The 24,345-nt window shown below is 41.1% G+C and overlaps 2 protein-coding genes across 11 annotated transcripts in view; one reads left to right on the top strand and one right to left on the bottom strand.

Annotated features, from left to right (window-relative positions):
* The window catches only part of RSF1 (remodeling and spacing factor 1), a 67,914-nt gene extending 54,343 nt beyond the window's left edge, over positions 1–13,571 (bottom strand). For all 4 annotated transcript variants that reach the window (XM_068930667.1, XM_068930664.1, XM_068930665.1 and 1 more), the window contains exon 1: positions 13,160–13,571. In XM_068930667.1, the coding sequence (XP_068786768.1) occupies positions 13,160–13,355 (196 nt within the window). In that variant the 5' untranslated portion in view covers positions 13,356–13,571. The remainder of the gene's footprint in view (positions 1–13,159) is intronic.
* AAMDC (adipogenesis associated Mth938 domain containing) lies at positions 13,029–23,103 on the top strand. Of its 7 annotated transcripts, none has more exons than XM_068930675.1 (4): positions 13,029–13,222; positions 17,892–18,042; positions 20,668–20,763; positions 21,395–23,103. In XM_068930675.1, the coding sequence occupies exons 2-4, from the start codon at positions 17,911–17,913 to the stop codon at positions 21,533–21,535; spliced, it is 369 nt and encodes a 122-aa protein (XP_068786776.1). In that variant the 5' UTR covers positions 13,029–13,222; positions 17,892–17,910; the 3' UTR covers positions 21,536–23,103. The 7 variants fall into 7 exon arrangements, with proteins under 7 accessions (XP_068786776.1, XP_068786774.1, XP_068786775.1 ...); XM_068930673.1 differs by lacking the exon at positions 13,029–13,222 and adding an exon at positions 13,702–13,800; XM_068930674.1 differs by lacking the exon at positions 13,029–13,222 and adding an exon at positions 13,708–13,826.
* Positions 23,104–24,345: the final 1,242 nt, after the last annotated feature.

Raw genomic sequence — 24,345 nt, 5'->3', positions numbered from 1 at the left:
ACAATTTCTTGCAAAGTGCCATTAGTAAATAAGACAACCTGTGTGTAGTTTTTGATTGACTTTCTTAAAAAGCAAACTACTTATGTCATTATGTGAACTGACCTTTGAACTGCAATACAAAGTCAGGAGTCACAGACTTTTCATGCCTTGAAACATGTGGCTCTGAAGTAAAAACTTCTACAGCAAACTCGTGTTTTGACCTGTTAGCACTGCTAAAATAACTACTCCAGTTAATGTAATTCTTTAATTGCAAGAAACGGTTATGACTTTGGGGCTGTTGCAGCTTCACATGGGTAGCCAAGCAGGCTCAGTTGCTGCCAACCTCCTTTTACACAACGTAGCGCAAGCAAGAAAGGAAGAGGACGGTAACAGCCTGAAGGGACATTGAATTTCTAGCTACCACTTGCATACTGCCATTTCTCGAGACCAGGGTTAAGAGAAACAACCCCTGCAACGCAAACAAGCATGTGTAGATGCTCCAGGAATGGAGAAAAGCACCGATTTCTTGTGTTGCAATGAGAAGAAAAACGCCCTAGAATCTTCCCACTGAACCTGGTTTCCTAAAAACATGAAGCATCTTAAAAATCTTTTGGCATCAACTGATCCTTCCCTAGTTGTAGGGCCAGCATTTGGAACATAAAATGATGTAACACGTCAGAATCATAGCTCATATAACCCAGCACTTTGATTTTGACAGTTGCTACCATCTGCTGTTTCTGAACACGGGTAAAAGGAAACCTCACAGCACATTTACCAAATTAGCTACCCCCAGATTATCCTTAAGTCCTTTTTTTAAGTTGGAGAGCGGTTTAATTGAGAAGCAAGAAACTTCATGTTCCTATTTTTATTTTAAGTTTGTTTGCTACAACTCAATATTTGTTATCTAGAATTCGTCGAGTTTAGGAATGATTTGCAGCAATCAATTATAATTATGCACCACGTGATAAACATTTAAATTTGAATTAAATTTCATTTCATACATCATTTTTCTGTTTTTATAATACAAAAACACACCTCGAAGAGCCTCATTTTGTATAAAAACCTCTGAAGTTAGCAGCATGCATCTCTTCAAACCTTTTTTGTGTGGACACTTTCATACAGTCCTACTTAGTCTACTGATCTAGCTGGAGTATTTTTCAAGATAGAATAGTCACAGCTGAGCATCACAATCAAGATGAAAGCAAACAAGCAACCCTCAACTCTCCCAAGTTTAACGTACGATTCTTAGCCCATTCTTCGTGCTATTTAGTTATTTTGTTGGTTTTTTAAATTCCAGCTCCATGTCCACTGACTTAGCACAATGGAACCTAGAATCTCTTTTGCGCTAATAGCTAATTTTAAATGTTCTGGGATGTATACATCATAAACGTTTTCCCCTCTAATGCATACTTATTTGAAACTCTCAGTTTCATTCAGTGTTGGTGCCCTTTCACTTTTACCTATAGCAGTGTTTTCCGTTAGTGTGGGTCATCTACCTTTCACCCTGAAAAAAACAAGCAAGCTAACAAAAAAACTTAACCTTCCCCTTTTTTATTTTCTGGCAAATAACGAGTAAACGCCCACACCACACAAAAATTAAGGCATCCTGCTTTCTTTATACCACGACAAAATTCTCTTATTTCTAGTCTGTTCCCCGTCTAATTGGTTTGAGGTTTACGACAATGCTTTGCCTCTCACCTCGTGACCACTCCGGTCGCTGACTCACGTTCAGTGGTTGACCTAGAGAGAAGGGTTGAGCGATACAGTTCCTCGATGTTCTCCAAACCCTTTGCCAGGGAGGCTTATTGCTCAGAGCAGGGATGGATGAACAGAAAGCAAATCCACTCCTCACCCTGCAATCCACAGTACCAACGCAGACCATCGGTGATTTCAGTTGGTATTAATAAGTTGTGCTCTAAACTGCAACGGCTAAAAAACATGATCCATGTCTCACCCGATTCCTCTTGCTGCAAAACAATAGCGTTAAAGACAAGGCTGGGGATGACCACTACTGTTTTGGTTATACCAGGTAAATTTGTTGTGGAGCACAATCAACCCCTTCATCAATAAGTGTTTGGTCAAGCATGATCCGCCTGTCTATGCCTTAAAAGCATTCAAAGAAAACAGGAGGATATTCTTCTTTGGAGAATAAGTATCTAAAGGAACTCTGCCAGAGTTACAAAATTACAATTTCATAAAGTTTATCAAACTTAGTTGTAAGTAACTGTTGTAAGTAACTGTAAGTAAGCAGTTGTAAACTGCTTGCTTTCAACTCCCCAGATTTTTGTTAGACTCTCTAAAAATGTACTAGTCTCTTTTTTTTCCACTTCTGTACTCGGTAGGAGTTTGTGCATTTTCACTAGCTGTATTTCTGAACTCCTTCAGCAGTCTGAATGAGTATCTGAGCCTGGCAATTTAGAATGCTTTCAAATTATTAGCATGTTCCAGTCCATCATTTCCTAACACTTCAGTTTAATCATATTTCACCTTTACTGCCAGAAAGGGAACATAACTAGAATGAAGATATCACAAACTGGTCTAGCAGTGACACGTTATGCAAAGAAGTTAAGTTCTCAGCAGAATCCTTCCTTTAACTATTGCATATAATGCCAGTGATCTTAGACAGCAGTGGTTTCCAGATTTTTACTTTTTATGTAAAGAATCTTTTTTGCCCATTTGCTCTCCAAATCCACCTCAGACTTCCTAGCTTCCTTCTTTGTGTTGCCAGCTATAATTATGCCCTACTCTTGAACTCCACCCAGGGTAAGTTTCCCAATTTTGAACAGCTCCTGCTTGGCCCAAAAACTTGGACATTTAAGCCTTATATAGCTCTTTGCCAACCTATTTCCATTTGTCAGACAAACATGCATTCTGAGACCATCGCTAGCTTTGTAAGCGGCATCTATGCCAAAGTCAGCATTTTTTTGACTTGTGACTAGTCCTTGTCATCTCCCTTCTTATAAAGGTCACTTCTTCCAAAAGCTGAGTTACTGCATCAATTTTTCTTACTGCAATTTCCCACTGCTACCTTTTTTAACCTCCTACCTATTACATACTTAGGAAGTCAGCTAATATTGCTTGTTATAGAAGTTGTCTGAACTCAAATACTCATTTCAAGGAATAGCTTCGCACTTACTGGAAGTATCTTTTGCAAAGCAATGCATTCACAGTAGCACCTTTTGCCAGATAAAGCCAGTTCCTTTTCAATGACTACATCCGTACAACACTACTTTTTCCAATAATTGCACAGCATTCCAGGCAGATATTCAAAAGTGCAACATGCTGCCACGCAGGTCTCCACCTTAGATGCTTTCTTGCAGTACATCATTGATAACTACCAGAATATAGTATCATAAGCTCTGGGGTCAAACAAAAATTTCCACACTTCTTCTATCATCCACTAATTAATCTGCTTTTGTGAAGCGCCACAGCTTGCTCTCAGGGACAAACCACTATAACCCTGAAAGTCATTAAGACTAAAAGGCAACGAACATGCACTGGCACTTGTGCTGCAAGATAGCTGTAGATGACTTGGGAAACAGCCAGGGCAGTATCAGAGGGACAAATAGGGAGGAAGAAATCAAGTGATTACTTACACAAAAGCCTTGTTTAAATAGCTTTGCTTGGCATAGTACTACTTCAGGACTTCATCAACCAAAACTGACTGTTCAGTTTGGAAGATGATACAGCCTAAGACACCCAAGAAGTAGCAGAATTTCCAGATGATAACTACTATTTTCCAGGGGTGAGAAGGATTTGCAAGGCTAGGACCAGGGACCTGGGGAGAAGTTTGACTTGTTCACCCATTCTTCACACATTAGTCAAGCCCGCACTTTTCCTCTAAGGTACTACAAGATTTAACCGGACCATAATGGAAAGAAATCTAATACTAAAGCAGAGCTGCTGAAATACTGGTATCTTTAAAAGGCAGGCCCTGCCTTGCTTTGAGAAATTGTTTGTTTTCCCCTGACCATTTCAGACATGAACAGGGTCGCAATTTCTACTGTGGTTTGACAAACCCTCCACCCCTCTAGCTTTAAGAGCTTCACTTGGCTCTCGGATAAGAGAAATAACTGTGTCAGAGCGATACAGAGCAGGGGCAAACGACATATGAGAGACATACAAATTCTAGAGGCTACTAAGAAATATTTGTTAATGCTAAAGCATTTGCCATGCTTTGTAGAGCAACTGAGGCAAAGAAGAGTTCACTAATTTATTTGGGGGAGCAGGGAGGGAAGAAGGGGAGAAAGAAGAGTGGCATGAGCTAGGATGGAAAGAACAGTGATATGTACAGAGAGACCCTGCTAAATTCCACAACCGGGATGAACTATGCTCTTCTCATAAGGCTAGGAGGGAGGGGAAAAAAATACACACACCTTTGCACAGGTTTTATTATATTTTGTACAATGATTTTAACACTTGGCACCAAGTTGTACACAGAGCATTTCATTGAACTTAGCAGCCAAAACTGTCAGTACATTATTCCACCCCACCTTCCGGGCCCAAGCAGGGAGGTGTGAGCAGAGCCGATGGCGCAAGGCAAGGTACTCCGCGTTGCTGCTCCCCATGCCGGAAGCCTCCTGGCTGCAGGATGGACGATCACTGCAGTGCACCCTGTAGTCCTAGTGCACCGACTGGCTGGAGCAGGGGAGACTGCTGGACTGCACTGAAGCTCACACCCAGCCATACACCCACGCTTTCTCCCAAAGCGGCACAGCAAAGAGGAAGTGCCACGGGAGATACCACGGAGCACGTGCTCCTCCTGTTGTCCAGACGGGAGCAGATATGCTTGAAGTGCTGAATATATCCATTTACTCCGATTGCCATAAACTTGGAGGAAAGAAGCCGTTCTGTTACTTGAGTGTGGTACAGCCCAGGGAGAGGTGGTGAAGTTAAAACAGATACTGTGGAAATCCAATAATTTCAACGAACTGCCAGACAACTGGCTTTGAGGTAGCAGCACACATGCAGCCACAACATTCTTCAGCAAGACTGTTTATTCATCGTCTTCCCATCATCTGCACCTTCTTGCCAGTTCACTCCTTCAGTAGCCCCCGTCTTCTCCTCTCCCTCCTTCACACCATGCAAAGGAAGTCTCCTTCTCCCCCTTGTCTTCTGTCTCCAGCAGGATATTATCAAGTCCCTACATAAATTCTCTTCCCCTAAAGACCGACCAGTCATTTCTGACCAAGAAACGCAGTCTATCAGCTACTGGAGAGCACAGAAACACCACAAATAGTTATTCTGTTTTAATCTTCATATCAACAATACTACTAATTTTCTGGCAGTTCTCAGGTTAGTACAGATCACAAAAAAGCTAATCCCAATGTCAGCTTAATGATGGGCTCAGAAGTGTGCATACCAGGCAGGAGGCACTAGTAATTGCACGTGCTCATCTGCTCACTGCTCTTACACAAGACAATATTCACCTGAAGTAATCCCAAATACGACCGAGTTCCACTCAAAGAAGCTGCAGAAAAAACAGGACGCCCCTGGGCCACAAACTACTGGATGCAGGGAAAATATTCTAAAAAAATATTCTGCTTCTGTAGGCACATAAACTTAGCCAGTGCCAAGGACAAGATCTAGCGCGGATGGATTGTTGATTTGATGCAGGACTGTTCTTCAGTTGTTGTGAAAATACGTGCCCTGCAGCTATTTGCCTGGAACCTCCCCCACAATCAGGGCACAAACAGCACCTAGGTACTGACCACACAACATATACCAAAACACAGTACTCCTTGCCTTAAAAATCTGTATTCCTGAAGATCAGGATGAAGTTAATTGCAGCTTAGACTACTGCAGCAACTCAGGCATTTAGAAATATTTGGTGTTTTCAGACACGAAACAACCTTACTGAAGCTTAAGTTTTCCAGGGCAGATGCTATTTTGCCAAAGAGGATGAGGCAACAAGCTGGACAAAACCTAACTCCTAACTTGCATGTAATGGAGTCATGACATAATACATTTTGTTTCATACAAAATTCTCTTATACAGATATACCATCACAGAAGAAGCTCCACGTGCTGCATTAAGAACCATCTTACGTTGGCAGGAAGTAGGTCGACCTCCATTCTGTAATCTCTTGCACACCTGTCCTGAAATAAGCCTCACAATTTTGTGCCTTGGAAGTAATATCAGCTTTCCAGAAGTCTTTCTCCTGTTCTGGCACCCGCTAGAAGTCTGGATGGTACTGAAGATATACTAAACAAAGTGGGCTGAAATTCAGCACAGTCTCCCCTACCAAAAATTTACTGCCATTCCTCATGGCAATCATACCTGCATAAGCCCTAAGTATGGCTGAATTTCAGGGTTTTGGTTTTTTGTTTGTTTGTTTTGCTTTTGGGGGGGTGGACAGCAGGCTGAGTATATTCTGCCAGAGCTTCTCCATGACAGGAGAAGTGCATCCTGAGCTCCCTTTTTTCCAATCTGGTACAGCATTTTATGATCTGTTTCAGTTGGGCAGTGTTACTGGAAAGACTAACTGGAACTGCTCATCTGCCCAGAAGATAGGGAAACCCAGAACTTACATACAGGACCACAAGAAGATGCAGAGTCTCGTTAGAACCGGGAACGGAGTTGAGTAAGAATCTGCAAAGCACTGAAGTTACTAAGAGACCTGACTGAAAGCTCTCAAAGCTTAAGTACTGGGGCACAGTCAGGCCAACTGACATGCCAGCACAATACACAGAATAATATGAAGACTTGTTGAGGAACTGACAAAATCAGAACAGGTAAAACAGGGATACACATCTATATTATGAGACAATTAATCTCAAGATAATTCACTTTTTAAATGAATAACTGAAAAGTGTACGTGGATTAGGCATGTTGACCTTAAAGTCAAATTAAACTAGAATGACTGAAGTGCAGACAAGAGGAGTTTATTCTCCATTACAGACTTGTTTGCCATAAAGTCATGCCAAGAATGATTACTCCTGCTACTTACTTCCTCAGAGTTTAACCCTGTTCGCTGTCTGACCATTTCATAAGCAGTTAGAGTCCACCTTCAACAAATCAGTAAACTTAACGGCTAGAAACATGGAGTTAGATGAGTTTAAACAAACTAAAGGTGCAGAACCTCCATCATATTCAAAAAACAAAGTAATAATAAGAGATTTAATACACCATATTCAAAAGTCTACTAGATAATAATTTATCTGCAGTCTCACAAATCTCAACTTTAAAACATAGACGAATATTTGCATTCACCAGTATTTTTAGTGCTGTCTTTAAGTTAAAAATATTATATTTTACTAATAGGTTCACTTACGGCAAGCTTACAATATTGATATATCCACACATTTAATACTTGCTTGATGAAGAAAAGTCAACATTACACCATGTGTGAATAAACTCCACCCATCCAGCATTATAAACTCTACCAAGATAAGACGCTGGTACTTGCTCAAGAGAGGACAGTCCGTGAATCTATCTTTATGCATTAAAACCCACTAACAAGGTAGTGCAGTAGCAATTATTACATTTTAGCCAAAAGAGTGTTTAACAGTACTTTCATAACACGTTTCCTATTTTTGCTACTAATTTACTGTCAGCATTGCAGATTGCAACATATCACGACTTTTGCCCAAAACTCGCATTGAACCCAGTAATTTCTGATTGACAGTATACAAAAACACTTGATCTCATATACTAAATACTAGAAAACCAATGTCATCCAACCAAAAACTCTGCTTTACTGTCTTCTCTATTAAAAACGTACCTAATGTCAAATTTGAAAGTCTGTCAAACTCCTTGTCATTAGATCTTGTTGCCTTTTTGTTTGCTGTATTAAACAGCTGCAGAGCTTCAGGTATGTTTCTCCCATGTGACTATTCAGTATCTGCTTAAGTCAAGCTTAGCTGTTAATTTCTTCATGGAGAATGCCAGGAACCCTTAAGTTTAACGCTGTAAAGCTTTCCAGGTTTACTGACGTGGCAATAAAAAAACCTGACAGATAACCCACTGAAACAAATGACTTTAGCATCTAAATTTCCTTGACAAGGGAAAAGATGCTAAGTGCCTAGAAGATTCAGAAAAGGAAGCTGCTTATAAAACATAATCCAACTGCTTGTGAAGAATGGCAACTGTGAAAAAACGTGGGTTTTTTTTTTTTCCAGTTCTATAATGTAACATCAGGTATTTTTTACTGAAAATAAAGAAAAATCTATAAATTGATTGCACAGGTGTTCTACAGTCTACCTGCTTGTAACCTCACTTTTCATTACAGTTAGAAAAGGGGAAAGGGGAAAAAGACATTTACAGAAATGTAAATTCCTAAATTCCTATCAGGCATCTGCACTAATCATGCATTTCTTTACACCACTTCAACTGAGTCAACAGGCCAGGAGCGTTTTTATTATCAAGCTCCAAACAAAAATACATTCATGCAGTAATTAAGAGACAAACTTCAAGGCTGGGTCAATCTGTCAAGATGACTGTCAAGAATTGAAGGAGATAGAGAAGTTCAAGCTCTGGTGAGAATATAGCAGAATCCCTCACATCAGGGATCCACACACCAAAAAACATCCTTCCCATCCTCATGGGCACTTTTAACACAAGCATTGCTTGGGGGGGGGGGGGGGGGGGGGGGTGCAAGGTCACTACTTTGCCAAAAGAACATGCAAAGCATGCATACTTGTTACCATTTCAATTAAGCACAAATCAAACCCCATACTGCTATGAAAAGCCTGCAAAAATTGATGAACTGACACAGTCTAACATACTGCAGAATATACCGTTCACCTCAGGGAGAGGTTCTCCCATTCACACACTAGGGAGCCTGGCAAACTAGCAAGTGTTGTGTAGTCATGTGTAAAATTAGATCGCTGTCGTGCAAGCTAACATTCGACTAATATTTTCATTGACAAGAGACCAAGTGCTTAATTAACATTTATACCGATTCTCAAGCTATTTACAAACACAAAGGAGGTGGCAATTTGATATCTTGGTTCCTTAAACATGACCCTAAATATAGAGCTTGCTCTTGCTCCCCTCCATCACGTACATTTAAACGTGCAATTGCTTTTCTGTTACAAGTAAAAACTCTCAACAAAACAAAGCATATGCCTGTCAGAACAAGGAGAACAAGTAGTTTCACTGTGATGATTTGTTCCAATTCGCACAATTTTGCCACTGGAAGTAAGTGGATGCAACAGAGACAAGGTACTGCAGCACAGTGTAGGATGAGCTGTACTGTTACTTCAGTTTTGCCTCTAAAAGTACAGTAACACCAGGGTTAATGACGGTTTTCAATGATCAATCCAAGCCCTTACAATAAGGTTCAGTTAAAAATCATACATTGGGTTGCTTTTTAATAAATCCTAAGAGAAACAATCTACGTTTTGAGGCACAGCAGCTAACAAATTTTATGAGCTACTAACAATATTGCAATCTAAATAGACTCTCAACTTTTTTATTTCGAAAAGGAGTTTAAGATTGTCATATTCACAATCCAAGTCATCCTATTTTACATAAAGTAAGGATAAGCCTTCTTAGAGGTAAGACTATTATTCACAGCAATAAAGAAAATTATTCATCAGATGATGATAGGTCTCATTACTTTGTTTGAATGGCTGCAGTTTTAAAATAAGCCACCAGCAGGAAAAGTTAGACTATTTCATCGTACAGTCTTTCTAAGCAGCAAGCTATTTCTGGGCTACCAGTTTATCCCACTATTCTCTACAAGATCATTCAATAACAACTAGTGAAAGCAACACCACACATCCACGTTTTGCTGTTCGAGCACGATTTACACTACCCACCAAATCCCAAAGCACTCCTTGCAGATTGGTTTGCCAGCATTAAGACAAGACCATACCTCTGAACCTGCAGTTAAAACACCTAACCCAGTATTAAAAAAGACTAATAACGATATTAAAAAAAAAAAAAATCAAACTACTAAGGAAAACTATTAATACTTGAGCACCATTACTATTATCTTTCTTGAAATTCTCAGGCAGCAGAGGCAATATGGTGAAGCGCAACTGCTGTCTAAGCATTAATGAAATCTAAAAAACCTCTAAGAAATATTAAGTTTCCTAGCTTTCAACGACTGCTCTGCATCCATTCAGCATCCCTTTCTGCAAGAGAAAGTTATTATACCTTGCTACCTTAAGAACGAACAAGCTCTTTGTTCTAATTATTAACAGGAAAAATAAGACTGTTATACAACTACTGAACATTTAAACTTGAGCTCATAGTTCTCTTTGAGGTTCCTAGTGTAATGAAAATAAGGTTTGCTGATATGCTTAAAAGTAATTCTTCGGACAACAAATTACAGGTCAATTTTAAAAGAAAATTTAAGAAACTGCTGACCATCAAAACAGTATTGACACTAATCAGTATCAACCCGAAAATCCCGATTTCCTTCCCTGACTGCAAAAATGAACCCAAAGAGAAGTTCTAAGACGACACTTGACAGTTTAGTTTTAAAATCTGGTTCAGATTTTAAGAAGTTGGTGGGGGGGGGGGGGGAAGAAGCGGGAGAACAGGGTTCATAATTTTCAAAATCAATGGACTTAGCTTTTGTTATATTTCACTGTCAATGCAAGTCCACTGTCAAGGAGCGCTAGTATCCAAAGCAAAACTGACTGTACATAATAAATCCAAATCTTTTTTGCTATCCAAGTAAAACTACACACAGCTGGCATACAGAAGTTCAGAAAAATTGATTACTTTGGTTTTCACTCAATCTGTTTAACAAATTTACAACTTACACCCTTAACAACAATAAAGTTAGTCCCCTAATTTAAGTAATTGCATATAGAGAAATCAAGTCATTGCAATAGTTTTTCCAAAAGCACAAAATACACCAGATAAGAGCTAATGGCACCACAAAGCAAGCTCAGTGAGTTGGTTCTACCAAGCAGAAAACAAAAACACCCTACCACACAGGTCATCACACAAAGCTTTAAGAATCACCTAAATCTTAGGGTTTTGTTTTGTTTTGTTTTTTTACCTCCACACATTCTTTTCTAAAGGACAAGGAAATGTAAGCAAATACACCTCCTAATTGTATGCAAATGCATGCAACATCTCAAGCAGTTTAGAGACTGTTTTCAGAGGCTGTAAGTTTGCTCCCACTTCTGAGACTTGTTTTCAAGCAATGAGCAAAAGCTGGTTCCCCTCCCTCCCCCTTCATAACAAGGGAAAAGATACAGAGAAAGTTAAAAAAACCAGCAAGTATTACAGCAACCCATAAGACAAACTCCATAATGCAAGTCAACTGAAAGCTTTTTAGAAAGAGTTGTGCAGCAGTCATTGTTCTATTGGTAACTTTAACTGCATGGCTAGGGAGATTATCAAAAAAAAAATTGCAAGAGTTTTAACAAACACAGGTTTCACATACTTAAAACATAGGTCACTATCTTGCCTTTTGACTTTAATTTATTCTGCAATTCACCCGGAAAAATTGGTCTCTTACATACTCATTTACATTCAGAGTCACACACTCAGCATTAGTTTTCTTTACAGACCATACTTTAAAAGGAATATTTTCATTTAAAAATCTCACATTCTTTAAGAAACATTCATAGTTTTTATTCGTAAGTTTTGTGACAGCTTAACAAAACACTGCCTATTCTAACAAGCCCTTTACATAACATAAGGGGTAGAGGAGTACTGCAGAGTTGAAAATGCATACGTATATTCGAGAAAGTTAATGCTGTTTTCAGAAGTTAGGGGACCTCAAATAGTCCTTTTTGCACGAATTAGACACCAGACAACATAAGGAGACGGTAATTTTAATTAATCTTATATCATACTATTTTAGCAGCAGCTTATTGTGAGCTTACAGATAGGATGTTCACGCTTTGCGAAAAGCAACTTCCTTTTATAAGGGGAAGAGCCTACATCCCGATTTATCAAAAACCCCGCAGGCAGGATAGGTTTGATGGAGGGGAAAAGTATTATGTACATGCTTTTAGGGGAAAGTTGGGCTTAGTGGACCAAAAGCAGCCCAGAGCTGGGATTCTCCAGCACCAGGAAGTTTCTATAGGGCCTGAGGAGCATGCGCCGTGAGCTCCGCGGTCTCCCTATGTGGCAAGAGTGCAGAGGCAACAACCAAACCAATAATAGAGACAGAGAGCAAGAGCAACAAGCACCTTCCCCTCCATATCCCTACAGCCGCCTCCTCGCAGCCCTTCTCCAGGCCACTCTCTTGCCCAGGCCCTCCCACATCCATGGCACAGAGCAGAAATTAGAGAGTCTGGTAACCAAACCGTTGCTGCTCCTAAAGCGAGAGGAGAGGAGGAGCAGCTTGAAAGAAAACAGCGGAGTGTATATATCCCATCCCTCGGCCTCACAGGGCCCTCTCACAGCTCAGGTGGCAGCGGGGAAGGAGCAGGCAATGAGCTTATCCCCCCCCCCCACACCCCAACTACGAGAGGGGGTGGAGAGGAGAGGGATGGAGACTACACACAATGGATGTCTGTGTTTGTGGGGAGGAGATTTCCTACAATAGCAGCAGTGGGGAGGGCTCAGGGCTTCCCTTTCCTCTGCTCCCCAAACCTCACCCCACATGCACAGAGAGGGGGGAATGAAAGAGGATCAGGACATTGCCTCGCCCCCCCCCTTCCTGGTTTGAGGAGGGAAATTGAGAGGGACACACACACACACATATATATATATGGGTGTGTGTATATATATATATATATATACATATGGAGGGGGGAAGGAGGGCAGCAGAGCAACCCCCCAAGCTGGGGGGGAGGGGTGGAGGACACTCGCTGCCAGGCTGAGCCTAAACAAAACACAGTTATTTAAGCTCATCTTTCTGCAGAAACCCCACCCGTGCAAGGGGTGCAAAGCCGCCGGGGGGGGGGGGGAGGGAAAGGGGGGCGTGTGAGAGGAGGGGGAGTCTCCCCTCACCTGGAGGAGGCACCTCCCCAGCCCCCCCCTCCCCCAACAGCTGCTCCCTGTAGAAATTAAGGTCGTTTGGGGGGAGTCGAGGGGAGGGGGCTCCCCACCCCCGCCGGAGCTTCACTCCGGGAATCCCAGGCCCCTCCTCTACCTCAGCCCGCTCCACCCCCCGGGGGCTGGGAGGAGGCGGAGGGGGGGGGGGGGAAGAGCCCCGGCCCCCCCCTCCTCCTCCTCCGCTCACCCCACGGACCCCCCCCCCGCGGGGTGGAGGGGTGAAGGGAGCGGGGTGGGAGGAGAGAAAGGTATCCGGGCCGCTCACCCTGGTCTCCGGGCTCCTGCGGCGGCTGCAGGACTCGCTCCAGCTCGGGGAAAGGCAGCTCGGGTAGGTCCAGCAAGGCCCCGTAGCGCTCGAGGAAGGAGCAGACGACGGCGAAGTTAGGCCACGAGCCCGGGCAACACGGGCCGGAGGGAGGAGGGGGAGGCGGAGATGGAGCCGGAGGAGCCGCCGCCGCCATCTTGGACCTGAGGATGGAGAAGGAGCCGGGGAGGGGGGAGGAGATGGAGGGAGGGAGGGGGGCGCTGGCGAGCCGCGCTCGCAGGCCCGGGGCCGCGGCACCACTATCCCACAATGCAACAGCAGGAGGGCGGGGGGAGGAGGAGAAGAGGAGGCGGTGGCGGCAGCAGCAGCTAGAGCGGCGCCAGCCGACTCCGCTGCGCCTCGTGTGACACGGGAATGAAAACAAGGCGGGGAGGGGCGGGGCGCTTTGTGACGGAGGGGCGGGCCGGACGGCGGCGCGGCCAATCAGAGCGGCGCAAGGAAGGGAGCCGGATGCCCGGCCCTATGTGATGCCTTCGGGGAGGGGGCGGGGCCGGCAGGGAGCGCTGGCCAATGAGGGCGCAGCGGGCCCCGCCCTCCCTGCTCCCCTCTGCCGGGGAGCGGCAGAGGTTGCGCCCGGCGGGGTAGGGGTCGCTCGCGCGCGCCGGCGGTGAGTGGGGGCGCGCGGGGGGGCAGGTGCGTAACGGCCGTTAACGGTCGTAACGGCTCACCTCAGGGGAAAGGTGAGGGGACGTCCGCCGCGGAGCGCAGCCCGGGCGGAAAAGGGGAATTAAGGCTCTTCTCCCGGCTCGTGTGAGGGGGCTCTGAGCAGGACGGTGCCACTCGGAAGCGGAGGGGAGGCCGCTCGGCCGCCGGGGCCTGCCGCAGCGCTGCCGCCTCGGGCGCTGCCGGAGGCGCCGTGCTGCCGCTGCGCTGCCTGCCTCGGCCCTTTATTTCGGTGGGATTTCAAGAACTCGCCTGTGCCGCGTCCTCCTCGTAAAGTCAAGCTCTTGCCTACTTTTTGCCCCAGCCTTGCTCCTCCGTGTTCGCTGCTGTTCCCCCGCTCTCCCCGCCCTGCTAACGCTACGCTCGGATCTTTGTCTTTTGCCCCCGTCCTCCTTCCCTCCGTCTCGCTTCAGACTGCTTTTCTCCACCTCCTTCTCTTAGGAGCGCAGTACCCTCCGTCGCCTTCCCTGGGCTACGCAGCAAAATTGCGTTGCCGAGTTTCTGAAAAATATCCTTCTATTTTTTTTTTTTAATTGAGATCTGTCCCCTTCCTACGGCATTCATTTGAACCTAGACTGTCCTCGTTGTTTTCACTGCCAGTCAGTTTTAAAATCACTTGAGTTTATTTTTCTAACTTACGTATCGTTTCTAAAATTACATTGGAGGTAGGGAAGTTGCACGCTGTCACTTATTCACCTTGCTCACAGCTAATTCTGGAGAATGACGTTCTTTTGGTATGTTATAGGAATTGCTCTGCCCAGAACTTTGTCTGCCGATTTACTCTTGCATTTATCCTCTCTGATCTCATGATAGCTTTGATTTTATGAACCATTCTTTCTTCTTTCTTTCTATGCTATCTTAATACAGTTTTCTGTGATGCATTATTCCTATTCCTTTTTTTTTATTTTCCTAATCCAAGTTGCTGCTGACGGACACTGTCTGAAGCGAGGTTTAACTTCATGGAAGTTAGGCACGCTGGAAACTTTAAGATCCACGCTGTTGCCTACCTGTGCTTAAATGTCGAGTTTCATTAGCTTAATTCTTAGCCTTCTGCTATTTTTCGTTCTGCCATCAAGAGGCCATTACTTCATTTCTTTCTTTCAGTATGGTGTCCTATGAACTTGTATGTTGCTTCCTTGTAGGCTCTCTAGCTTCCTGTATTTCCAGTGTTTTTAAATTATCACAGTTTTGCTTATGGATTCCTCAGGCTTTTGTGTTCATCATAACTTCATGTTTGAACTACTGCAGTTCACAGAAATTGCTATTTTAGATCATGTTTGAGTTTCATAGTTCACTGTCTTTTGATCTCGACTGGTACTATACTTTTCAGCAAATGTCATAGTGAAGAATTAAAGAATGATTTGTTTGTTGGGGAAATATTTTTCTAATTCTTGCTGGTTAGTGATAGGACCATGGTCTCCATCAAGAATGTCCAAAGTCCTCTTTATAAAGTTAATTCTTACTCTCTTCCATCTAAGATATCCTCATTAATTCAAATAACCAGTTCACCATACTGATATTCTCTGGCAGTAGTATAGGAAATCTTTTTAGATTACAAACAAGTATTTATTGGTTTTGAATTTTCTCTCTCCGTTTCAGCTAATTCCTTATTTTTATGCGTTTGCAAAAAGATATTATGGTGTCCCTAGCTTGTATTTGCTATCTTTTTTGCAGTTTACTCTTCTCTTTTGATTGCATAGTCCTAATCTTTTAGTACTATTTTGACTGGGAAATCCTAATAATAATAATAACTCATAATAATAATAATTCCTAATTATTTTAGTGTTCATTCCTTTCTGCCTAAATTCCAGGTCTTCTAACTCCATAATTCTGCTGTCTTCTCTCAAGATTAAAGCAGGCAAAAATTAATTTTCTTTCTTCAGAGCCAACTTCTGGGTAGTTGGTTCTGCCTTTGCTCTTTGGTCGACAGGTAATCTCCATTCTGTTTGGATGAGTGTTAGTTCTTCTACTATAATCTCACTTCAGTAGACCTCTTGAGGGGAAAAAGGACTTAGGCACCTTCATACGAACCCGTTGCATTGTGGATGTGTAATGAGGGAATCTAGAATATATGAAACTAGACAAATTGCACTCTCTCAGCTGCTTGGGCAGAGCGTGCGTATCATGGACTTCAGAAAGGAGCAAGCAAGAAAGTTACTCCTTTATTCTCTGGCATAAAGGAACCTCATTCCTTTGCTGTACCCAAAGTAATTCTGTTTTTACCTCATGCAAAGTTTGAAGCAGGATACTGACCTTCATTCCTGGCAATCAGAGAAGAACATACCCTGTCTGGCCATACTGTAGTTTGCTGTAAGGCGGGAAGGGAGGTTGCAATGCTTCTGGAAGCATTGCAGATGGAAGCCTGTTTATCCAAATATTGCTCTTTCAAGAGGGCTCTTTCTTTAATCAGTAACATCAGGGTTCCTAACGTTGATTTTCCTGGTGAATTTGAACAACTACCAAAAAAAAAAAACCAACAAAAAGAGAATCTGGATATGTGGAAGGGTCTACCACTAACGTTTTTTGGAATAGCAATGAGCAGAGTTCTTTTAATGGCATATTTTTTTTTTTCCTGATGTTGTTTTCAGACCATCCTCTTTCTCCTCTGCCCTTCCTCTGAACTGGAAGGGCAAGAAAGAGGTCATTACTCTGGAGAACTGTCAATTTACTGTCATGCTAGTCTAAACCATTTCTAAAGTATCACTGTGTGACTAATATGTTGCAATCTAGTGTCAGAATCATAGCAGAGATCAGATTGCAGGGACTTGAAGTACTGTAAAGAGCACAGGTATTTTCATGGTACTGTCAAGTAGTACTTTCTAGGGCATTGTCTTTTTCTGCTGATGCCAGCTAAGATTGTGATAGCAGATCTAAAAATCACTGTGCCTAATATCAATGCTGCATATAGACTAACACTGCTTTTATCAAAAAAAACAGGCCTCAGCTGGAGCAATTTGTCTAGTTTCAGGCAAAAGACATCGAAGAAAGATGCAGCCAATTGTTGGCTTCCAGGGAAAACCAGGAAATAAGCAGAGATTCAGAAAACATGATTAATAGAAAGGCTGAAGAGAACTGAAGTTTATTTAATTTAAAAGAAAGGGAAAAAAACTAAGGATTGATATGATAAGTGTTCAGGTAAAAGAAAGACGGCAGAAAAGTCGAAGATTAAGCTATTATTGTTGTCCACAGTAGAAAGGAGTAAAAATAGTGGTTTTAAAGTGAAACAATGAAGATTTAGCATAGACTTTAAAGAAGACATTTGGGTGCTTAACTGTCCTGGGGAGACTTGCTGTCTATAGGGAATATAGTTGATTCTGCTTTGGGAAAGAAAGCCTGACCTCTTTAGGTTTCTGAAGTCTTGTCTGCTACGGCAGTATGGGATTGCCATTGTTTTGGTGATGTCTTTTCTGTTCAATGTTGCCTTTACTGAGAAAAGTGTGCAAATGAAATATCCATTAGAGTCCTTATTCAGCATGTAGCTATCTTCTTGTTTTTGCCTTAGTCTTTCTTGAGCTTTGAATTAAAGCCAGTAAAGCAATAATATATTTGTATGGGATTTTTTTAACCTCATTCACCATCCCAAGTTAATAAACCTCTGTCTACATACTGAAATGGTTTAGATGGCCATATAACCAGTGTATCTCTCGGGTATTTTAGGAATATGTTCTCACCATTGTGCATTTACAGAAAAGATTAAAAGCCAGATATGGAAGGATATTTTGCGACCTGATTTCTGCTGACTACTTTAAAAATTAGGCACCTGAAACTTCTACAGATATGACAAATTGATTAGTCCAAGATCCTACACAAAATCGTGAGGAGAACTGTTAATTAAACAAATCTGCCAATCCTCAGTTCAATTCTGTTGTCACAAAATCACTATAATTATCATAGATAATATCTGTAGTAGCTTTTCCTTCCAAGTGCCTTGGGACAAGAACTTTTTTTTTTTGTGTGTGTGTGCTATATGTGTTAGTCTGGAGTTATGTATTAAATATCCTTTTTCCAGACTTTGATTCAACTTTGTGATGTCTTCCCCTGAAATTGCTTCCCTTTCATGGGGTCAGATGAAGGTAAAAGGCTGTTCTACAACATATAAGGACTGCAAAGTATGGCCAGGAGGAAGCCGAACCTGGGACTGGCGAGAAACTGGGACTAATGTAAGTTTATTGTTTACTTTCCGCCTTCGATTTTAAATGGGACTGTGAGAAGGGTCCATGGAAGAGTTATTACAGTTCCAACCAGATGTTCAACAGGCTGCCCGTTGCTTCTTTCCAACCGTTAGACTTTTCCTGGGAGAAAATGGAGAACGTCTGTCTGAGAAGTAAACGTGCAAAGAGGTCAGAGGGCTGCAGACACACTACTTTATATGAGTGACAGAGAGTAGCAGCTATAGCCACCGGTCCTCACAGACAGCTGCACACATTGGACCACTAGCGTATATACCTTAGAGCCCACAAACAGCATTCCATGTTTGATTAAGAATGCAACTGTAATAAGATGCTAGTAGCAACCTTTTTCAAGCTGAAGATATGCCTACAGGAATGAAAGTTGTCCTGAGTGGGTTGGGAATGAATTGATGGGAAGTCGGAAGAATTCCACAGTAACTGAGCATGCATATGGGTTAGTTTGTCACTTTCCTTGAGGAGTGAAGTCCCTCATGCTTATTACAGAGGAAGAGCATGGAGACAGTGTCACATGCACACGTTTCTTCGTGGAAAGCTCACAGTCTGGCTAAGCACACAGTGTCTTGTCTCTATAGCCGTACTCTTAAGTGCCTGTCCTTACAGTTTTTGTATTCTGTAAACTTTATTGGTACATGTTATTATAACTGTGTAAAACTACATATTGATGTTCCAGATTTAGAAGCGTCTCTATTGGTATTAGAGAATTTGTGTTGATAGTTCTTCCCATAATAGAGCTTGCACTTGGATAGCTGTATTGGTTTGAAGGAAAAAAAAATCCACCGTTTATAAGCAAAGGTTAAAATGAAAAAGGCCTACATACTCATCAGGTCTTAGAATCTCCAGCTGTAGTCACACAGGCCCTTCCAGAGCTATGTTGAATTCATTTTGACAGAACTGAAGGGCAGAACCTTGGGTTTTAGATCTTCGTATATAATTTTCTGGTGCAAATTGTAAGTTGTCAGGATTCAATTTATAATGAGTATATAGTGCAAAGAGAAAGATGTGCTTTTGTGCAAAGACATCTATACGTTGCAAAGAGAAAGACAGTTGTGTATGTATGTAACCTTTTTAACAAGGTCTTATTATGTGTAAGAATGGCTTGATTATAAAAAGTGGAATTTTCATCCCTTGGGGCAGTTTGAAGGGGGGGTACTTTTTTTGTTTGTTCGATAAGAGAAATTAAATTTTAACAATACTGCTCTCTGAGTTTATATACCCACGTGACTGGAGAAGCAGAACACACATAATAGCTGAGAAGTTCCCAAATAGTTCCCAGCTCAATCACATTTTGATAGTCAGTCTGATCATTTGAAAACTGTAAGTCCACAGAAGTCCTTAAAGGATTCCTCCAGCTAAAGCAAGAGAGATGAGTCTATGTTAAATGAAAACTAGAGGGGAAAAAAAAACAGGTCATTTAGAGAGGCAGGTTTTCTGGCATCCTTTTTACATCATCAAGAAGCAAACGCCATCTATTTAGGTTTTCCATTATATAGGCCACTTTTAAAGTTCCTGCTTTAGGTCAGTTTTATTCCTCTTACAGCCAATTGCCAAGCTGATGCTTTGACCTTAATTAATCCAAGGAATGTAGTATTTTCTGGAAGAGCAAGAAGGACAGGGAATCCAGATTTACGAGCTTCTCCATTAAAAATAACTTTATTTAGAAGTCCACAATTACCCACGTAAAGTGAAAAGCTGGTCTCAATCCACTTAAAAACATACAAATCCTGTAAGAAAGATGGCAGGGGGAATAGTTTATATGGTTTTAAACAACAACAAAAAAATTGCACACTGAAGAGAGGCCAAACTGTAGCCAAAAGTTGTACAGTATCTTACTTCTAGCCTACAGAGATACACAGACAGTGAATATTTGGGAGGGATACAGTTAAGGTAACATAGTAATGTTTTATTTAAACATTAGAGGTGCTTATGGATTTGCTTGTTTAAAGGGTAATGACTATACTTTTAAAAACCCAATTTATAGCTCTTTTCTCTTTCTTTTTCTAAAAAGAGTTTGGTTTTAAATATGCCTTTCCTGGGAATAGTGCAGAAATTGAAACTATTAACTGAAATGAAGCGAAACAATATGTTTAAGTCCTCTTGGGTAAATGAGATTTACAAAGTCAACATAAAAAAAATTAAAACATTTTAATTATTTGAGGAGCTTTTTATAATTAAAGTGAGTAAACTTTAGCCTGCCATAACCCTTATTACAAAAACATTTTGTTCATTTAAAAAAAAAAAAGCAAAATGTTGCAGTTTTATTAATTTCACTTTAACTTTTAATATTTATAAAATGCTAGCTGTCAGACATAAATGTTTTAGAAATGTGTAATGCATGTTTTAATTTCTGTTTTATAAACAATGATAATATTGCCATCAATTGATTACTACCATTCTTCATCTGTGTATAAAATACCTTTTGAGATTACCAATATCATGTGCATGTCTGTGCACGCATGCAGAAAAGAGGGTTGTTTTACATTTTGGTTTAGCTAATTTATCCTGTTAAGCTATGTACTTTTTCAAAACATATAGCTGAATCTTTCCTGGTTTATGCTTTCAGTATAAACACTAAAATCTTCTCCTCCTGACACTTAGCATTCTCCAGGAGTGCAACCAGCTGACCTTGAAGAAGTTGTCAAGAAGGGTGTTAAAACTGTAGTGATTGGTCGTGGCATGAGTGAGGCTTTGCAAGTAGGTTTTTGTTCTCTGATAAACATGAACTGGAACTGTTTGTTTTTCCTTCGTCTGTGTATACGGGCTGGGGGGAAGATCATCCAGGATGCTCTTCTAAGACGGAAAAAAATCAGAATGCTGAATCAGCAGATCTGAGCTCTTGCCAGTAGTGACTGTCTTCCTGAAAGTAACATCATCTGAGCTCCTTGTGGGTTAGCATCAGTGATGTTGGCAGTGTCATTTCAGCAGATAAACTACCTGCAGAAAGCTCAGAAGTGCTGCTCTTCACTTCATAAGAAACAATTTTGTAGCTTTTTGGGGATCTGAATTAACACTTTATTTGTATTCCATGTTGGTCAAATTCTTTGACTTTGATTTGTTGGTCAAATTCTATTTCTTGTTGTAAGACAGGGCCATATGTAAAACTCTTAAGGAGAAATGGGAGGTGTAAATATACAAGTTGATTTATTGAACAGAAAAATTGGTATCAATCTTAAAAATTTCTTAGCGTATTACCAGTTTGGTTACTGTCGACACCTTTAGTGCATCTGCTAAGGATTGTTTTCAATACATATTTTTCTTCAAGCTTTATGGCATAAAGGGAAAATAATCTAATACTTGTTGTTCTCTTTTCCTTTCCTCTTCTCAGGTACCACCATCTACCGTGGACTATCTTAAGAAACATGGGATTGATGTGTTGGTCTTACAAACAGAGAAGGCTGTGGAAGAGTACAATGCACTGGCTGCTCGAGGTGTCAAAGTGGGAGGAGTCTTCCATTCAACATGTTGAAACATTAGTTAAGACAGCCTTCCCTGACCTCAGCCAAAACATGGATATACCTTCTGACTGAGTCAAATTACAGGCAACGGAGCGGACTTGCCTGCAAAGTGCCAAGCACTTATGTAGGCTGAAAATCTAAAATGCAAAGATAATTTTGCAATTCAAGATTTAAACAAATTGAGTGCTCACCAACAGAGGTTATTAATGACAGAAAATCACTTAGTTACCGAATATTTCCATTTACTCTTGAATTTGACCTAATCATCCTCTGAAGATTGTTCATATTCTGATTACTTTAATTTAGCAAATAGGTGGAAAAATTAAGTTTAGGTTGTGAATATTTCTATCAGGAAATAGACAACTACATTGTTATGTACTGGAATATAGCTGTTAGATATTTGGTGAGTACAATGAAATGGTACATATGAAGTGATAATGAAGCATTATTCTGTCCTTAGCCACCATATAAATAAGCTTTGAAAAGCTCCAACTGTGCCTCCTATGGGTGATTTCATTCAGGATATTAACTATGCCGATCTGTGTCTTTATGATGAATCGAGAACATCACATAACTTGGCCCTTCCAAATTTTACACTGAACCCAAAAAAAAGTTTACAGGGGAGAAACATAAAATTTGGGCTGTACGGAATTTTCTCATTAATCATTAATTGTGAATATATAAGTTTACAATGCATTTTGATTCAAAAGTCTATAGCTTTTTTAAATCAACAGACTGATCTTTTATTTGCAATATAAAATGTCAGCCTTCAGGAAATTAGTCTGAATTAAATTGCTGCTATCACGATGCTGCTCGCAAGCTGGCAAATGGCAGCTGGAATACTTAATCATCAGGTCATGATGATCAGTTAAACATTGTGCCAGCAAGTATATTATTGCACTGAGGATTTTAGTAGCTCCTCATGGTTGCTGTTCTCATTATTTCTCCTGCTTGGTGCGCTTCTTTTAATATGACCAGTTACAAGTTACTTACCGTAGATTTCTTTCCACTAGGCTCACTAGTGTTCGATCAAGTCTGTACAAATTAGCAAAAGTGCAGACATAACATTACTGAAAGCCCTGAGGCACTTAGCCTCTCCACTCCTACTTTGGATAGCTCTTGCATTAGTATGAGAACTGAATGACTTTCCCAAGAACCAAGAATAACCTTTTACAAAATGAAATGTTTTCTGTTTGTTTGCTGTATTATGCTTTAAAACCTTTTATTTCATAAAATACAATGATGTGGCGTAAAAGCAAAGGGAAAGCGAGTACTAAGGAATATGGAGTTTTTAATCTTATGATCCTTAATTACAGTAACTTTTGTAATAATATGGCTACATTTAAGGCAAAATTTTATATAAAACAGCAAGAACTGCTTCTTCAACTGCGTTTGTATTCACTGACACAGCTGTAAAAGCTATGACATTTTTCTGAATAGTTTGCATTGCATGAAGTAGAAGGTGAACCGCTGACCCCAAAGACCATAGTTTTTTCAAGAGAATGCCAGTAGAGCAAGTACTTACCGATCTGCACAGCGACTGAAGACTTTATTTTGCATTAAAGTTTTATTTATCTTACAGTGGAGTGGGGTTTGACTCTCAGTCACTGTCACATAGTTGCATTGTTTCTTGAACTTTTGGCGCTTAAGGAAGCCTTAAGTAGGAAGATGCTTGGTAAGGCTTCTGTTAAGAGAACAATTCCAGCTGCATAAGTAAGTACCACATCATGCACATTACGCTGCTATGAGAAGTTAAACAAACACCTTATCTGTCACCTCCACTTTTTTTTTTTTTCCCCTTGCCATATTAATGTGGTACTGAAATCACCTTCTGGGGGAAGCCACGTTCAACAAACCTGATAGGCGTGTGTCTTATAGTTGAGAAAAATATCGTGGGCTTTATTTGTATTTGAGAGAAATACTGTGTAGTTCTAAAAAGCATGAAAGGAGCTAAGCCTTCTTAACTCTGCTAGGTAACTTTTAGAGGTGTGCCTTACGCTGTTTTATGCTGCAGACTTTTAATTGTTCCTTTTATTTAGCCAGTAGTAGGATATGGAAGAGGAAGACCCCATTTCTATGGGGAGGTGCAGAGTGCAAAGAAAGAAAGAAGTGGATTTTTTCTTTTTAAAAGGTAAACTGTATCCTGCTATCATCAGTATGAAAGTTCAGTGTCAACAAGGAGATAACGTGCTGTAAGTCTTTTCCATCCACACCTTATATTATCATCCTTATCACAGTTTCCTGAGTCAGCTTTGTCAATTCCTACAAAAGAGCCTGCTTCAGTCATTGAAAGCCAAATTTTCTTCTCAGTGTGTGAAGCTATCTATCTTGCTACGTGGTTAAAACAGCTCAGACACATTCATCAAAACTGGTATCTTTATTAAATGACTCTTTTCAGCTCAAGCCATAAATGATTTTTTAAAATTAAGATCTCCTAGCCCGAATCATGGGAACGCACTTTACAGGGCAGGCCTTTTCGCATGCACTTCTCTGCCTCCCACCATGAAAACCATCATCTCCCAGTAGGCCATGAACTCCCACCCTGACAAACTCATTAAAATAAAGCCACTTCTGGGCTCAGTGCCAAGAAGTTTCCAGCCCAGCTGTTCCTGCCGCTGAGCAGTTCAGTCCCCAGCGCTTATCATTGTGAAGCAGCATGCGCGATCTGGCAGCAAGGAGAGGCAAGCCGTAAACGTCTCAACTGAATGCAACACGACCAGCATTTTTAAGAGACGTTAGACTGCATCGATGGAAAGTCTAGCATAACTATGCCTTCCAACTTTAAAGTCTCATCAGTATTGCAGACTCAAACTGTAAACTG

The sequence above is a fragment of the Struthio camelus genome, chromosome 1 (assembly GCF_040807025.1).
Source record: "Struthio camelus isolate bStrCam1 chromosome 1, bStrCam1.hap1, whole genome shotgun sequence".
Classification (NCBI taxonomy): domain Eukaryota; kingdom Metazoa; phylum Chordata; class Aves; order Struthioniformes; family Struthionidae; genus Struthio; species Struthio camelus.
Note: the sequence above shows the minus strand (reverse complement) of the source record. Positions and strands in the feature narration are given on the sequence as shown.